The 18,909-nt window shown below is 42.1% G+C and overlaps 1 protein-coding gene across 2 annotated transcripts in view; it reads right to left on the bottom strand.

Annotated features, from left to right (window-relative positions):
- Xiap (X-linked inhibitor of apoptosis) overlaps nt 1-16,667 on the bottom strand; it is a 50,275-nt gene extending 33,608 nt beyond the window's left edge. The window contains exons 1-2 of one of the 2 annotated variants that reach the window (XM_021153202.3): nt 16,558-16,667; nt 7,672-7,797 (exon numbers count right to left, since the gene is read on the bottom strand). In XM_021153202.3, coding sequence (XP_021008861.1) covers nt 7,672-7,797; nt 16,558-16,659 — 228 coding nt within the window. In that variant the 5' untranslated portion in view covers nt 16,660-16,667. Of the gene's footprint in view, nt 1-7,671; nt 7,798-8,119; nt 8,231-16,557 lie in introns of those variants that run through there. The other variant, XM_085838189.1, reaches the window with a different exon arrangement.
- Between the last annotated feature and the right edge of the window lie 2,242 nt (nt 16,668-18,909).

The following is an 18,909-nucleotide window of genomic DNA, read 5'->3' as shown; positions in this document are numbered from 1 at the left end:
CTTGGTGGCCAGCAGCTTTATACACTGATTCATCTCACCAGTACTGATGTTGATCCACCTGCCTCTTTCTCCCAAGTGTGAGGATTACAAATGTGCACATTTGTGCTGCTAGGCCTGGCTATTTATCTGTCTTTTTACTATTTTTACATCCCAATAGCTGCCCTTCTCCTGGTCCCCTTCACAGAGTCCTTCCCCTATCTCCTCTGAGATAGTGCCATACTGGGTGTGTAGTGCAGACTAGCCTCAAAAGTTATGATCCTCCTCTTTCAGTCTCCTGAGTACTGCGATAACAAGTGTGTACCCCCATGCCAGGTCTTTGAAACAAATTCCTGATGGGAGCCTTTTTTCTTTTTCCCATTATAAAAACATTTTGCTCTATCCATAAACAACATTGCTGTCTATAGTAAAACATTTGGTAGATTTATCCTGACTAGGTTTTATTTTCATTTAATTTATTTTACTATTTTTTTTAAGGTAGGCTGTCATGAAAGTCTGACTTAAAACTTACTATGTATCCCAGGCTGGCCTAGAACTCCTGATCCTCCTGCCTTCACATCCCAAGTGCTTGTATTATAGCAATGCACCAACAAGCCTAGCTCTGCCTGGCTTTTAACTTATAAATAGACGAAGTAATCTACCTCAGTAAAGATAACCTAGACTTAAACGTACATATTTAATGTCCCTAAGTACCAAACACTATCTCGAAATTTTTCTTTTCCTGGATACCATTATATAGCTAAATGCTTAGCTGCAGGTAAATATGTGTTCTAATCCAAAAACTGTCCTGAAATGAAATGAGAAATCACCTTAAACGTGGGTTATTTTCTATATCCTGCCCTCTTTTCTTCTACTATGTTTCCTTTGATAATAACTAAAATTTGTCAATGTTCTTTTATAACTTAGAATGGTTTGATACGTGATATCTGACTTCATTGATAGGACACACAGCTTTCACATATATAATGGGCAAACTGTAGTTCTCCCTGGTGGTTACTCATCAGATATAATGTGGCAAATGAAAGACAAAAAGGAATAAAGATTCAAACACAAATTCTTGTGACTAACAGAATTCTAAAGAAATTCCTATCAACATCCTTGGCAGACTTTACTGAACTCTGAGAATGGAAGGCTTCCTAACCTTCCTGTGCTTGGGAAGGCTCTAAACCATGACATAGGAAGGAACGCAAGGTGAGAGACCTAGCCTGTTCACTTTGAGATGATGTTTACCATGTAACTAAGGCTGTCAATGAGTTCAAGGTCTTCCTGCCTCTGCTCATAATGAGTAATGGAATTATGGTAGTGTCCCATCCTGGACAGGTTCCAAGTCAATAAAATGATTATAAAAATATAAAAATGTAAATTACATATATAAGTACAGATGCGAAGTAGATCTTTTCTCCATTTAACCAAATAGTCTTAAAAAAAAATTCAGTCTTAGTCAGACATGGTGTCATATAATACCAGTACTCAAAAATCAGAAATAGAAAAACTGGGCTGGGAAGTGGTGGCACACACCTTTAATCCCAGCACTTGGGAGGCAGAGGCAGGTGGATTTCTGAGTTAGAGGACAGCCTGGTCTACAGAGTGAGTTCCAGGACAGCCAAGGGCTACACAGAGAAACCCTGTCTCGAAAAACCAAAAAGAAAAGAAAAAGAAATAGGAAAACTGACCATGAATCAAGACTGTCCAAGGCTACATACCATCTCTAACAAAAAGTCTATCTTAACCTGGCATGGCTATTATCAGGCCTATAATCCCAGCACTCAAGAGACCAGGAAGCTACAATGGGAAGATTAAGAATTCAAGTCCAAGAGGTGGTGGAATGCACATTTGCTTTTGTTGTGGAGTACTTTTTTTCTCCATCTATGGTGATTAAAATTAAAATCCCAGAACTCAGAAGGCAGAGGCAGGTAGATTTCTATGAGTTCTAGGACAGCCAAGGTTGTTTGTTACACAGAGAGACTCTGTCTCACAAAAGTCCCTCCTGGGCTACATAGCAGACTGTCATACTTCAAAACTACAAAGACTGAACTCAGTCCAACTATCTGGATCAGAGTTACTTATTTCCACTGCACTGTACCATCAGTAATTGTTTTTCACCATCTACCATGTTCAATATAACTGTACAACCAGACCATGAAGCAGGTAGAGGAGGCAGAGTACATCACATCTATAGTCCCAACCTCACATGAGGCTGAGGAGGAAGATCCCAAATTCAAGGCCTCCCTGAGGTATGTAGTGAAAACCAGGCAAGCAAAAATACTCTCAAACACAAAGACACAGGGTTTGAAAGATGTTTCACTGAGTAAAACAGCTTGCCTTAAAAGCCCAATTCCTTGAATTTAATCACCATAAAGGTGGATGAAAGGCACTAATTCTACATATATACTACCATGGGATATGTACCCACATATACATGTCATACAGAGACAGACAGACAAACACATACACACACTAAAATTAAGCCTAAAAAATAAGGTGAAGCCAGGCAGTGGTGGTGCACGCCTTTAATCCCAGCACTGGGGAGGCAGAGGCAGGCGGATTTCTGAGTTCGAGACCAGCCTGGTCTACAAAGTGAGTTCCAGGACAGCCAGGGCTACACAGAGAAACCCTGTCTCGGAAAAACCACACACACACACACACAAAAAAATATTCTTCTTAACAAGATAGCTCTGGTTGGCCCCAAAGTCACTTTGTAGACTAGGCTAACCTAAAACTCCTGAGATCCAGTTGCCTCTGCCTCCCAAGTGCTGGAATTAAAGACGTGTGCCACCATATGGGGCTATGATACTGAGGTCAGTTCAGTGTCAATATGTTGCTATTTATCTATGCTTTGATATTTAACACTACCACTATTGAGCTCTCCAAAATGTTCTTAATCTCAAACCCCTGAGCTTGCTTCTTCCCCTTTTGAATCCTATTCTGCACCTATAACACAAAACAGAACAGGCCAGCAACTGCTACTGAGACTTCCACAAAATAGTAAGTTTAAAATTAAATGCGGGGCTAGAGAGATGGCTCAGTGGTTAAGAGCACTGACTGCTCTTTCAGAGGTCCTGAGTTCAAATCCCAGCAACCACATGGTGGCTCACAACCATCTGTAACCAAGATCTGATGCCCTTTTCTGGAGTATCTGAAGACAGCTACAGTGTACTCACATAAATAAATCAAATAAATAAATAAATAAATAAATAAATATTAAATTAAATGCCAGAGAGCTGGGAGAAAGCTCAGCACTTAGGAGCCAGGGGCAGGAGGGCTCTCTGTGTGAGCTTAAGGTCAGCCTCACCTATATACTGAACACCTAGACAGCCGGGACTACACAGAGAAGATTCTGAGCCTCAAAATGTCAATAATAATAATAAGTTTTATTAAATATATACAATTAAATGAACGAAAGCTGAGTGTAATCCTAGCACCTGTAATCCTAGCACTCAGGAAACTGAAGCCTGAGTAAGGCTGGGGGGGGGGGGGGGAGGGGGGCGGGCTGCAGGTCACCCTGAAGATATATCAGGGCTCCATCTATCTCAAAAAATAAAGAATGAACCACAAGTTACTAAGGTTTCTATTTTCACCATTTTCTTCTAGTTTGGCTCTTTAAAATACAAATGCTATAAGGCTTTTTTTAAAAATGGCATGGTCTCACAGTTGCCTAGCTAGTCCTAAAACTCCAGACTTGAGATCCTTCTGCAAAAAGCAATAACACAAACACAACAACAAAAACTCCTAGATCCTCCAGCTTAAGCATCCAGAGTAGCTATTACTACATGAACATGCCAGCCTAAGTTACACACCTTGCCACAGAAAGCAAAATAAAACCTAGGAATGGGGCTGAGATGGTGTGTGCCTTTACCTCCAGCACTTGAGAGGCACAGACAGATATGTGTGTTCAAGGCCAGCCTGATCTACAGAGGGTGTTTCAGGACAGCTAGGGCTACACAGAGAAACCTTGTCTCAAGAAAATAATTAAAATTTTAATTAATTTTGAATCTTTGGAGTTAAGGAGTTCAAATCTGTACAGACAAATAGGTTTAGAGTAAAGCTTACATTTTGAAAGCCTTTTTTTTTTTTTTGACCCAGAAATTGTTCACAACACAATGCTGAATGAAAAACAAGTACTGACTAACAGGGCCCTAGATTTCTGTCCCACCTCAAACTTCAGACATTTTCTAGAACATGCCTTTTTAATTTAAAATATCCAAAACACCCCTTTTATGTTCTGAATTAAATAAAACAAACATATCTTGTGAAGAATAAAACAAACATGGAGATGCTGAGTCTGAGTGGAAAAAAAATTCAATTCAGGGTATTTTCCACTGTATATGATTATTTATTAAGTTTGATACTAATCTCTCATTTTCTGTTTGTCTTCTCAAATGGACATTCACAATGACCTTAATCAATGCTAACAGGTTATATAACACTATTAACAGATTACCCCAAAGATAAACTTTAAGAATTGACAGCTTATCATAATCTTCCTGCCTCAAAATAATAAGGGCACTTTACCATATTCATCTTTTAGTGCTTTTTCTCTGAGATGGAAGCTCTCAATAGGCAGCCCAGGCTGTTCTGGAAAACGTTACCTTCATGCCTTAATTTGCCAAGTACAAAAATTCCAAATGTGTATCACTGTATGTAGAATCTTTAGACTCCTACCACAGCAATACAACTAACTGCAGGAATTCTAGACAAGGATGGAAACACCAGTCCAAAGTCTGCTAACAATAAACAATATAACTAAGCAATTCATTTTTTTCACCTGAGTCTTCATTAGCATATCTGTAAACAAGAGAACAGAACTCAACAGTGAGGAAGTATCCAGTCTAACTTTTTTTCCCTTTAGTTCTAGATACTGACTTCAGAGCCTAGTGTATACTATGCTGGACTAATGTACACCCCAAAGCCTTTGAGGCCTTTTCCTCCAACCCAAAACATTTACCATTTTAAAAACTGTATAACATGCATGAGGAGTGATAATGAGCACAGAAAGCAAATACTTAAGTACCAAACAATGTCACATAATATAAAAGTTTTATTGATTCTGATTCTGCTTGTACAGGCTATGATGTTGCCCAAGCTAGCTTTGAACTCTTGATCATCTTCCTACCAAATGCACAGGTTACAAATGTGAACCCTGACTCTGTTTTATTATTTTATGCATCTGGGTATTTTGCCTGCATGCATATATGTGTATCCCATGCAGGCAGTGCTCATGGAAGCCAAAAGCAGCATTAAATCCTCTGGGACTGGAGTTGCAGATGGCTGTGAGTGCATTTGAGTGCTGGGACTAGAACCCGGGTCCTCTGCAAGAGCAGGCAGGCCATATAAACAGAGTCATCTGTCCAACCCAGCTTTGTTTTTGAGGCAGGATCTCACTACACAGCCCAGGCTGACTTGAATTTACAATTCTCGTGCACTGACTCCACAGTGTTGTTGGGATTACAGGTGAAAGCCACCACATCTAGCTTTATTTCCCCTTCCTCTCTTCTATTAGTGTATATTCATTGTACAAAAGAGTGGGTTATTTATGTTAGTTTCAAAATTACATCATGTATTTTGATCAAATTTTAACATTTTCTTTGATATGCTCAACAAAACACAACAAACAACCCCAGAGCCCTATACATGGTAAGCAAGTATTTACTGTACTACATATACCAATACAATCTTTACATGCATAACCTTTTCTTTTCCATTTTTTTAATTAGGTATTTAGCTCATTTACATTTCCAATGCTATACCACAAGTCCCCCATACCCACCCACCCCCAGCATAACCTTTTAAAAATAAGTTTAATCCAAAAAGATTCTGTAAGTCAGATTTATCTGTATGTCAAATTTGATATCTGAATTTCATAGTTTCTACACTATTTGATAATCAGGAAGCTTATTCTTTAAAAATAAAGCCAAAGCTTTTTAGCATTTCTCATGCATACAGAACAGTAGGTAAAAGCCAAAAGAGAAACATAAATACACAAGTAGTCAGACCTGTTCTGTGAAGACCATATAAACGATACTGGATTTTACAATAAAAAGTACTGATAAATGGATGTTCATAAATACCAATTGCAAATACTTATGTTGATATACATCTATGTGAGCTTTAAAACTTTGTAGAATAAAACCAAACTTGTTTATAATATTCAAACCTGTAAGGCACAGGAGAAAAGCAAAGTTTTCCATCCGTCTTCTTCAGAAGTAACCAGGGTTACCATTTGTTTTTGGGTTTTTTGGTATCTCTTTCAAGGATCCATGTGACACAATCCAGATATATAAGCTTATGTTTCTGTGTCTGTAGGTAGAAATCTATCTGACCTAAAATGTTTTCCATTCTTAAGTAACGGGGGAAAACAATCCCTGACTCAAGCTTCACATACATGTTCACTACACTGAAAATGGTGCAGTCATTGAGACAAAGTAGTAATATGCTACATAGAAATGTTAAATAGAATATACTTAGATATTTGCTTAGAGGTTATATGAAGCAACAGGAGTGGGGTGGCGAGGGAGCTAGAAAATCTGAATTCTAATCTAACTAGCATGGCTAGCATGGTAACCTTACACAAGTCATGAAACCCTGAGCCTTAGTTTCTGCTTTGTAAAACAAAAGAGTTGAGCTGAGATCCTTCCCAGCTCAAAAATGCTGTAATTCTAAGATGGCCGGCTCTTAACAGTGTTCTCTTGAAACTGGCTACAAAAAAAAAAAAAAAAAAAAAAAAAATCCTATTAAGGAGAAAATGAAGAAACACTGTAGCACTTTCCAGTCTTAAAAAAAAAAAAAGGACATTTCTAGGATTCGTTCACTATCAAGGTATAGATAGCTAGGATGTCAGAAGTAGTGCCATAATTGTACTTGAAGGTAAAGTTGTAGATTATTACAATCTGATAGGTTTGTCTTCCCCAAGGCTTATGTTCTTTTTGGAGCGAGCCACTGCTTAGTTTCAGCAATCACCACTCCCTCCCCCCCCCTCCTGCCCCCGCTTAAAAGAAAAACATCCCACAACTAAAGTAAACTGTGGAGTTAAACGGAGTTAAAGTAATGGAACTGAAAGTCATAAGTGACATTTTTTTCTTTCAGAAATATGCTGGGGAAGTGACCAAGGTGACAAAGAGAGGCAAAAATGACCAGCTACTTCCTCCTCTGGAAGCTCTTTGGCCCTCTTTCTTTAGGGTTCACATGCCCTTGCCAGAAACACACCACCCTGCCCCATACAAGGTATCGAACTGGGGGGAGGGGGCGGGGAGGTTGATCATATCTTTTTTTTTTTTTTTAATTATTTTAACTAGATTTACCTTAGGTGTCACGAAGTTTAAGGAGGCTGACCCGAAGGCTTGAAGCCAGCCCCCCTACCCATGGCTTCCAGGGGCAATCCCGGGTAGCCTGGACAAGGAGCCCAGTCCAGCATTCCCCGCGGGCGGGCGGGCGCGGTCTTCCCGCCCAACTAGGCAGAGCTAGCCCAGGTGGAAGGGAGGGGGAAGAAATGGAGGGAAGGAAAAGGAGGGAGGGAGGAGAAGGGGGAGAAGGAAGGAGGGGGGAGGAGGAGGTACGCGGGAGGAGGGAGGAGGAGGGAGGGAAGAGCAGAGCAGAGGAGAGGGAAGAGAGGGGAGGGGAGAGGAGGGGGAGAGGGAGAGGAGGGGAGGGCGGGAAACCCACAAGAGCTGTACCCACCGCGCCAAGCACTCCAGTCCTAACTAAGCGCCGCGGGCGACGGGTTCCCGAGGGGAGGGTCCCGGAGGAGGGGCGGCCCGAGCCCGGATCAGGAAAACACAACTCTGCTGGGCGGCAGGCCCCGGCCTAAGAGAAGGAAACGGAAGTCACTATTTCTGTCTCCCTCCCTCCCTCCCTCGGCCTTCCCAGGCAGGACAGTCCCATCGGAGAAAACTCGAAGACCGGAACCAAGTGCATCCACGTCAGGACTTTAAAAAAAAAAAAAAAAAAAAGAAAAAGAAAAGAAAAAAAAAACCAACCGGTGCAGCCCGCCAGCTTCCCGGGCTCGCCCAGCCACTGGCCTCAGGCCATGTCCTTCCCACCGCCACCCCCATCCCCTCCCCCGGGAGCTCCGCTCCCGCCCGGCAGAGCCCCTCCTTCTTTCCCACTCCGCCATCTTCCAGCCTACCTCTCTGGCTGAGCGGCCCTCGATTAGCGTCGCGCCCGCTCGGGGGACCGTCAAGGTCCCGCCGCCTCCCGGAGCCGGAAGGGGACATCGAGAAAAACCCCAGTCCTCATTATGCAGCCCAACCCCCCCCCACCCCCCAACCCCCGCCTCCCCAGCTCCAAGCCAGAGCCTGACCCAGCAGCTGCACATGCGCACAGGTCACTTGGCAGTCCCCGCCCCCGACTCAAGCATTTCCTCTTTTAGCATCCAGGACTTTTTCTTTCTCTCCCCCCGCCCCCCCAGCTTTTACCTGGACTCTAGGGTGAGGAGTAGGGGAATACAGGTAAGAAGATTAAAGACCAAGGGGAAAAGGGCACAGTACATTGAGTTTTCACAGGATACCAGGGACTCTGCTAGGCATATAACATATCCCTCAATGTTATTTTGAAAACCCTGGAAGGCAGAACACCTCTATTAAATTCCACCCTACAAAGGAAACTGAGCCCCGGAGAAAATAATTATCCCAGTATCACCCACCCGACAAAAAAGTAAACTGAGATTAGAGAATCGGTTGTTTCCAAATAGAGGAAGATAGAAGGAATGACGAGACAGGGAGACAAAAAGAGGGTGAGGGAAATTTGTGAAGAACAAAGAAAAATAATAGAACAAAGATGAAAAGACACAAGAGAAGATTATACAAAATGGTGATCATGCTATATGCTTGTAGGGTTGTCAGATAAACCTATACTTAGGTTTCAGGAATTTTGACTCTTTTTTTTGTTGTTGTTGTTTTGAGACAGAGTTTCTCTGTGTAGCCCTGGCTGTCCTGGAACTCACTTTGGAGACCAGGCTGGCCTCGAACTCAGAAATCCGCCTGCCTCTGCCTCCCGAGTGCTGGGATTAAAGGCATGCGCCACCATGCCCGGCGAATTTTGACTCTTAATGGCTAGTGTACTAAGATGGATTGGGTGTATTTAAAAGGAGAAGACCATGGGCACCATCTGCCTGGTTAAATAATGCTGTCCTTGATGAAAAGGAACTTGGAAGAGAAGACAAAGAAGTGTATTTGGTTCTTAAACTTTTGCCAATGTAATATTCCTTCTAATGCAATCTTTTTAAAAATTATTACAAGCCGGGCGTGGTGGCACACGCCTTTAATCCCAGCACTCGGGAGGCAGAGGCAGGCGGATTTCTGAGTTCGAGGCCAGCCTGGTCTACAAAGTGAGTGCCAGGACAGCCAGGGCTATACAGAGAAACCCTGTCTCAAAAAACCTAAAAAAAAAAAAAAAAAAAAAAAAAAAAAAAAAAAAAAAAAAAAAAAAAAAAAAAAATTATTACATTGCCTTACTGTATGAGGTCAGAGGGCAACTTGAGTCTGTTCTCTCCCAGCATGTGGTAGGGGAAGAACTAATGTCCTCAAATTTGGTGGCGATGCCCTTCCCCACTAAGCCATCTGTGTCCCAGGCCCTGGGGTGTGCTCTTACAGCTCAGAGAATTACATCTAACTTATTACAATGAAGGTAATTCCAAGCAAGGGCTGGAAATGTAACTCAGTAGAAGATCACTTGTGTAGCACATACAAGGTTGAATTCAAACCCCACCACTGCCAACAAATCTGATCTCACCTGTCCAGCACTCTTAAATACGCAAACCAGTAAAGCTCCATCTTTATCAACAGAAGGGTCAGGAGTTCAAGGTAATCCTCAATAGGAAGTTTGAGGCCAGCCGGAGATGCAAGGGACCCTGTCTCGGAAAAAAAGAAAAGAAAAAAAAAGTCCCAGGCTACCCTCATTTGTCTTGATATTGTCCACCATCAACTCATTTAGAAGAGGCTGAAGTCGCTTGTACTTGTCTCTGTAGGAGCTGAACAGTATGACTCAACCCCAGGTCTTCCTGACCATTGCCCAGTCTGATTTCTCTGTTCTTAGGCTTGCTCTGCTCCCCCCACCCCCATCTAGCTTGCCTGAGGCTGAGTTAAAGCTTTCCATTTTGACTTCAGGATAAGAGTTAGTCATCTTAGCCTTAAGTTCACTCTCCTCCAACACAGTGGTATGGTGTCTTCTAAGAGAACTACTTACCCTGCCCCAGCTCTTACCAGTTTGCCTGCCCTCTAGTAATTTATTGAAACTAATTTCCTTACCTGAAGATTATATTTTCTCAGTCTCTGTAATCTTTTATAAAAGTGTCATTATAGAATCTTTATTATTGTAGTTTTGGGCTTTTTGTTTTGTTTTAGTTTGTTTTGTTTCTTTGTTTGTTTTGAGTCTGGGTCTCACTAAATAGCCCAGGCTATCTCAGAAGTCATTGTGTAAACCAGGTCAGCCTGAAACCAATGAACGTTATGTAGCAATCTCTGACTGCTAGGATTGCAAGCTCCAGCTATGTCACCTAGCTTGTACTGTTTGGCTTGGATTTTTTGAATCAAGAGCTCATGTATCCTAGGCTGGCTGCAAACTTGCTATGTAGCCAAGGATGACCTTTAATTCCTGTTCGTCTTGCCTGAGAATTGGGATTGTTCCACCACGTATGGTGAGATAAGGTCTTGCTGTGTTATGTGTACTCTTGTCTGGCTACATATTCCAAGCTGGGCTCAAATTCATGGCAGTCCTCTGCCTTAACATCCTGAGTGCTGAGATGAGCTTAATTAAGCCACTACATCCAACCAGCTAACACTGTTTTTTATTGTGAAATATATGTAAATTTACTGTTTTCGACATTTTGTTTTAACCATTGTAAGTGAATGAAGAGGAGGACATGACTACAGTATGTATGGTTAAGAAGAAGGATTTTATTGGAGAGTTCAGCCAGAAGCATCTGGAAAAGTTTAGACTGAACCAGGCCATGAGAGGAGAGAGGGGTAAGGTGGAAAGAGAAAGAGAAGAGAGAAGAGGAAAAGAGGGGAGTGGACCAGAGAGGAGTTGAGGATGAAGAACATGCATGATCAAAATAACAGGTTTATATAGGAATGAGAAACAGGGGGAAGAGAAGGGGAAGGGAAGTCCAGCCTCTGGGCAGGAGAGGTTGAGGGTAGGGGTGGGGTGGAAGGTGCTGGGAGGAGCCACGGGTACTGAGTGAGACTTGTCCCAAGTTTCTTTGGGACCAGAAGTAAGTACATAGTTCACTGGCATTGAGAACACTTTCCTTATTATGTAACCATTATCACTGTCCAGTTCGAGCACTTTTTCATGTAACTTCATCATTAAAGTGAGTACTTTGTTACCGTGAACAGTGCCAGTACGCTGTGTCACACAATATGGCCACTCGGATAAGTATCTGGTCTCTCTTATGTTGTACGTTCACTCATGGGAAGAGCTGGAGCTCTTCCTCTTTTCTCGATTACTAATGTGGGTGTTAGAGAGACATTTGTAAGTGCAGTCTTACACATGCATGTGTGGATAGAGGTTAGAGGGCCTATTTCAGTAGTTAGTTTTTGACTTCTCCCATCAGTTCCATGGGTCACACTTAGGTTTACCAGGCTTGTAAGATCCATGCTTTTACCTGCTGAACTATCTTGAAAGGGAAAGAGGGAAAGAGTGAGAGGGAGAGAGAGAGAGAGAGAGAGAGAGAGAGAGGAGGGAGGGAGGAAGGAAGGAAGGAAGGAAGAAAAAGAAAGAGAGAAAGGAAGAAAGAAAGAAAGAAAGAAAGAAAGAAAGAAAGAAAGAAAGAAAGAAAGAAAGAAAGAAAGAAAGAAAGAAAGAAAGAAAGAACAGACAGTTGGCATATGTTTGTAGTCTAGTCCTTGGAGGTGGAGGTGAAAGCAGGAAGACCAGAATTTCAAGATCAGTCTTAGCTGCATAGGAAGCCAACCTGGGCTACCTATCTCAAACCTCACTCAAAAGAGAAAAAGAGAAAGGAAGGGAAGGAAGGCAAGAGACCATCCCAGGATCTGAGCAACCCTAATGAGGAGAAAATAAGTCCTAACCCTAAAATAAGTCCTAACCCTTTCTTGTCTCTTCTCTCCCTGGACCAGCTAGTGACTACACCTTCCTGACCATGTAAGGCATTTTAAAGAGGATACTTCAGTCAGATAACTACAATCTCTTGAGACTTGGCATGTTGCTCAGTTGGTAATGTGCTTGCCTAGCATGCATAAAAGCCCTGAGTCTGAGCAGGGCGTGGTGGCACATGCCTTAAATCCCAGCACTTGGAAGGCAGAGGCAGGTGAATTTCTGAGTTTGAGGCCAGCCTGGTTTACAGAGTGAGTTCCAGGACAGCCAGGGCTACACAGAGAAACCCTGTCTCGAAAACAAACAAACAAACAAATCAATAAACTGGGCATGGTGGCACACACCTTTTATCCCAGCACTTGGGTGGCAGAGGCAGACGGATGTGAGATTAAGACCAGCCTGGTCTACAAAGGGAATTCTAGGACACCCAAACTACACAGAGAAACCCTGTCTCTAAAACAAAACAAAACAAATCCATAGAACAATCTAACCTCCCTAAACAAAACCTTAAGAGGCCTCTTGAGAACCAAAGCTAGAACTAGCCATATGAACCTCTCTCCGGAATTTGTGTGCAGTTTCTTTTTCTTTCTCTTTTCTTTTGTATGTGGGCCAGACAACTTCAGACTAGGTTTCCTAAGAGCTATGAATAATTAGATTTTTGTTGATTTGACACAGCTAGAGTGTCCTGGGAAGATAACCTCAACCGAGAACATGCTTCCATCGTATTGGCACGTAGGCAAGTCTGTGTGCTATTTTCTTGATTAATGATTGATGTGGGAGGGTCTAGCCCACTGTGGGTGGTGTCACCCCTAGGCAGATGGGCCTGGGTTGTAGGAAAGAAAAACAAATTAAGCAAGCCATGAGAATAACCCAGTAAGCAACATTCCTTTATGGTCTCTGCTCCAGTTTTTGCCTCCAGGTTCATGCTTTGAGTTCCTGGCCAGACTGTCTTCCATGAACAGCTATAAACTGTAAGATGAAAAAAAGCCCCTTTGTCCCCAAGTTGCTTTGTGTCATGGTTGTATGACATCAATAGAGAAGCAAACTAATACAGGAACTGCCTAGCTTGTATTGGAGATAGACAATCACTTGGCCTGGAGCTCACCATGTATGCCAATCAGCTCCAAGGAATCTACCTGTCTCTGTCTCCCCATTGCTTGTATTACAAGCCCATGTCACCATGCCTTGTCACCTCGTAGGTTCTGAGTATTGAAGTTGGGTATTCATGCTTTTGAGGCAAGCACTTTTTTTGAGTTAGCCTCTCTCCCAGCCCAACAATGTTGGCTTTTGTCCTCAATAGCTAAGTCTTCAAGTAATTTATTACACCTATTACATAGCAATAGATACCTAATAAAAAATCCTACGCAGACTTAACCCATGTCATTTCTGCGTCCTCACCTCCCACCACCCTCACCTTTTTGTCCTTTACGTTCATGCCTCAGTACCTGCTGCTCATTCTGCCCAGAACGCTGACTTCTCATGAAGCCAAGCATTTCCATGGTTGGCCTTCTGCCTCTCTTGTCATATTGCCTTGGTTGTCACCGTCTCCACAAGGCCTACAGTGACCACCATATTTACATCTAATAAAGCTAGACATGTAGCAGTGATTCATCAGACCCCAGGATTGTTCCCACAAATGAAAATAAATGAATCACCCTTCCAGTGCTCTCAGACTCCTTTCCCCTGCTCTATAGTTTCTGTTTTCAACAACATTTATTACTTCCTTTCTAGTTTTCTTCTTTCTTTCTTTTTTTCTTTTTTGAGACAGGGTCTCACTACATAGTTCAGACTGGACTGACTTGCTGTGTAGACCAGACTGGCCTCAAATTCAGAGGTCCCTCTGCTTCTAATCCCCTGCCCAAATTCTGTGATTAAAGACACGTACCACCACACTCAGGTCTTTTCCTTCCTAATAGTTTTATATTTAACTTTCGAAATTATAGGCTTTATTCTGACATTTTCATACATAAATATCATGTGCCTTGTTAACGGTCTCTGCTATTTTTCATCCATCTCCTGCATTTTCTGATATACTGTATAGTCATCTTACTTTTTTCTTTTAAAAATATTTTTACTTTTAATTTTGTGTATCCATAAGTATCTGGGGAGGGGGTCAGCATATGCAAATGAGCATAGGTACACATAGAAGCCAGAAGAGAGCATCAGATCTATTGGAACTAGAGTTACAGGCAGTTGTGAGCCTCCCAGTATGTGTACTGGGAACTGAACTGAGGTCATCTTGAAAAGCAGTGCTCTTAACTACCTATTGAGCCATTTCTCCAGCCATTTCTTTTGTGTTTGTCTTTTAATAGGCTTTCTTTTATTGATTTTTTGACAATGTCATACACATAAACAATGCTCCCTGGTTATATGCACCCAAATCCTCTCTCCCACTTCCCAATGGAACTCCTAGCTCCTCCTTTATCCCACCTTAGGCAACTTCAACATGCCAATCCCTCACTCCATGTCCTCTCAGCTATTCTCTTTTCTTGTTTTATTATTTTATGTGTGTAATGTTTTGCTACCATACATATGTCTGTTCACCATGTGCCAGAAGAAGGCACTGGAACTGGATTAACAGGGGGTTGTAAGCTGCCATGTAGTTGCTGGGATTCAAATCTAGGTCCTTTGGAAGAGCTGTCAGTGCGCTCTATTTTCTTTACTATGTATTTCTTCCTTCAATCCATGCTAGAATAAAACCTTCAAGAACAAAAAGATCAGCAGCAGGCATGGTCCTACACTTCCATAACCCCAGTATTTATGAGGGCACAGCAGAAAGAGCAAGAGTTTGAGGACAGCTCCACTATGTAGTAAAACCTTGTCTCAAATAAAGATAAAACAGGGACTGGAGAGATGGCTCAGTGATGACAAATGCTTTCTGGATTTGCAGAGGCCCTACATTAAGTACCCAGTGACTCAAAACCATCTGTAACTCCAGTTGCTGGTGATCTGATGCCCTCTGCTTGAACTTTCATCAAATGGTACACATGCACTCTTGCAGGCTTACATACAATTAAGAAGACAAGAAAGGAAGAAAACAGAAAAAAAAAAGAGCAGAGATCTTTCTGTTGTTCACAGATACAAATACTCACAACAGCATTTGACATAGTATGGGTTCAGCAGGTATTTATAAAATGAATGAACAAGCATTTCATGACTATTTCACACTCTTGGTAAATACTTATTGTCTTAGTTAGGGTTTCTATTGCTGTGAAGAGATACCATGATCCCAGCAACTCTCATGAAGGTAAACATTTAATTGACGTTGGCTTACAGTTTCAGAGGTTCAGTTCATTATCATCATAGCAAGAAACACAACAGCATCCAGGCAGGCATGGTACAGGAGGAACTGAGAATTCTATATCTAGATCTGAAGGCTGCTTGAAGACTGTCTTCCAAGGCAGTTAAGATGAGATTCTCAAAGCCCACCCCAACAATAACACACTTCCTCCAACAAGGCCACACCTACTCCAACAAGACCCCACTTCCTAATAGTGACACTCCCTGGGCCAAGCACATTCAAACCACCATACTTAGTGAGTTGTCTGGTGGGGGTGTGATGTCTACATTCTGTGTCCAGAGACCCATAGAAATGTTAAATTAGAAAAAGAAAAGTGAATTGAGAGCTTACCCTTCCCTCTACAAGGATATTTGCTTGGAGTTTGTCTAAGTTAAGGAAAATATTGGAGAAAGGTATACCAGGCACTAGACTGCAACTGATGAAAATGAGAGTGTCCAAACTTAGGCATGATGGCATACACCTGTAATCTTAGTATTCAATGGGTGAAGACAGGAGAACCAGAAGTTCAAGGCCATCCATGGGCTACATAGTAAGTTTCAAGCCAGTCTGAGATACTAGAGACCTTGCCGATAAATGAAACAAAGCAACAACAACAACAACAAAAAAAAAAAAAAAAGAAGAAAGAAAGAAAAGAAAGAAAAGAAAAGAAGAAAAACCTGCGATTGGCCCTGTCTTAGTTAGGGTTTTATTGCTGTGAACAGACACCATGACCAAGGCAACTCTTATAAGGACAACATTCAATTGGGGCTGGCTTACCATCAAGGCGGGAGCATGGCAGTGTCCAGACAGGCTTGGTGCAGGAGGAGCTGAGAGTTCTAAATCTTGTTCAGAAGACAAACAGGAGAAGACTGGCTTGCAGGCATCTAGGACGAGGGTCTTAAAGCCTACGCCCACACTGACACACTTCCAACAAGGCCACACCTCCTAATAGTGCCACTCCCAGAGCCAAACATTCAAACCACCACAGGTCCACTAAATGACTTGAACAGAAATTTACTACGCTGCCACTCAGTACGAGAAAAAATGGATGGCATAAGAATTCATAGGAAATGAGGGAAAGATAAAAGATAAAATCAAGTGTAACCAGAAGCCTTTGCTGTAAATAGGAGAAATGACTCAGCTTTGGAGATTAAAGGCAGAAGATAGAAAGAGAATTGATAGTAGTCACCAGACCTCAGTGGCAACAAAGTTTTATCAAAAGTAAAACTTACCTGCTGAGAGCACTCAGAATGGCTTCGCATCGAAACCTTTTTGCAAAACAATATATGATAAACCCAAATATAGGAGATAGAAAGCAGAACTGCTTTGACCATGTGAGTGGAGTAAGCCCAGACTTTGCCCTTAGAACTGTTGTTTTGTGTCCTTTTACAGGAAGGGATACATACCTGCCAAGGGTCACGTTGGTATCAGTCAGAGGACCGCCTTTGTGAAGATCATTCATGTTAATCAGTTGGCATTTACTTTCCTGCCCTGTGGCTTCTTTCTTTCCTTTCCTTTCTTTTTTGATTTCTCCCTAGCTCTCTCGCTATCTCCCTTGTTTTCTCTTTCTCTCTCTTTTCCATAGCAAGCTCTCATACTGTAGTCCAGACTGGTTTGGAGCTCCTCCTGGGACTACTCCTGTTTCAGTTGTTTCCTGAGTTTCTGGGACTATAGGTGTGGACCAATCACACCCAGTTGTCTCCTGACTTTTACTCTGATGTCTGCCTTGTTAACCTTTCCCACATTCTTTGTAACTGCAATTTCCTCTCTTTGTGTAGTCATAAAATGCCCTTATCTTGTGCTGACGAACCCACTGTCTCTCCCAAGCCCTCCCTTTCCTTCCCCGCCTTTATCTTCCAGGGAAGGGGTCATACAGTTAGGGGGTGGGGGAAAAGCTCCTAGAGTCATCTCAAAGTAAGGGGAAAGTCCCTTATATTCTATATACTGGGTCAGTCCTATGGCTATCCATATTCAATCTCTTCACTGTTTAAAGAGTCAACACTATCAAAACAGACCCAAGGTCAGGGAATTGGCCATGTGAGTCTGGATTCAGGGAAGGCAAAATCTACTGGAGTTACTGGATAAAAGATCCAGGAGGAAAGCTGACTTGTTGGGGGTCAATATGGACAATGGGATGTGTATTTAGATGGGAAGAATATGAACTAGAAGCCAAAGAGCTGATTGGGTTCATATCTTAAATGTAAATAGTCTCAGTTAGTGTGTACTAACTAAGTTAGTGTCTGCTAAGTGCTAACACTTAGACACTGTGGTCTAAGTGTTCTTTTTGTCTGTTACTTTTTTTTTCCCATTTTAAAATTTTTACTTCTTTCTGTGATTGTGTGTGTGTGTGGCATGTGAGGATGGGTGTTTGTGTTCAATGCTCTGGGTTTGGAGGTCAGAGAACAACTTTCAGGAGCTGATTCTCACCTTCCATCATCTTTTTCAAAAAAAGATGTATTTATTTATTATATGTATATGAGTATACTTTGCTGTCTTTTTTTTTTTTCTTTTGTTTTTTTTGAAACACAGTTTCTCTGTGTAGCCCTGGAACTCACTTTGTAGACCAGGCTGGCCTCGAACTCAGAAATCCACCTGCCTCTGCCTCCCGAGTGCTGGGATTAAAGGTGTACGCCAAAACGCCTGGCCTGTTCATTTTTTTAGATAGGGTTTCTCTGTGTAGCCCTGGCTGTCCTGGAACTCACACTGTAGACCCAGGCTAGCCTCAGAGATCTGCCTGCCTCTGCCTCCAGAGTGCCGGGAATTAAAGGTGTGTGCTGCCACCACCTGGCTTGGTCCTCGGAATTTTAAAAAGGGCTGAAGATATTACTCAGTGATAAGTGCTTATCTATCTCCTGCAAGGACCTCTGCTCAATTCTTAGTACCTGGGGTGGGGATATGGAGAAATACCGGACTGCACCAGAATCAACTAGAAAGGGCAGAGGAACTAAACTTCTCCCTAGAACATAGCCCAGAGTGACTGAATCTGAGTCATATCCTGGAATTAGTCCCTTTAGTTTCCCAAAAGATCTTCCGGTGATTCTGACTCATGAGCAGGCTTCAGAAAAACTGATCTATAGGTTAAAGTTCAAATCCTTTACAGAGCCATGTATGGATGCAGTTAGTTGTATCTGCCCCAATTTATATGTTGGATCCCTGTCTCCTAGAATTTAAGAATGTGACTACAATTAGAGACAGGGCCTGTGAAGATGTATCTAAATTAAAGTGTGGCTGTCATAGTGGAACCTAATAATACCTGGTTGATGTCCTTATAATAGGAGAGGAGGCCATTAAAAGAAATATCAATGATGCACACACACAGTGACCATATGAGTGCCTAGGAAAGAAGGTGACAATGTGCATGCAAAGGACCAAGGCCTTAGAAGAAAGTGAACTTTTTCACTCCTTGACCTGAGACTTCATCCTTAGAAAACAACAACAATGACAACAAGACTTCAAGCCTTCTGACCTGATACAAAACAAGTTTTGTATCTGGTATTTTTTTGTTATGGAAACTCAAATGGACTAAGACAAAATTTTTGAGTCCGGCCCTGAGTAGTTCTCTTGAGCCTCTGCGGCACTTTATA

Source organism: Mus caroli, unplaced genomic scaffold (genome assembly GCF_978045245.1).
Source record: "Mus caroli unplaced genomic scaffold, Mus_caroli_1 scaffold_5, whole genome shotgun sequence".
NCBI classification, from domain to species: domain Eukaryota; kingdom Metazoa; phylum Chordata; class Mammalia; order Rodentia; family Muridae; genus Mus; species Mus caroli.
The sequence above is the reverse complement of the archived record's forward strand: the minus strand, read 5'-3'. Positions and strand labels throughout refer to the sequence as shown.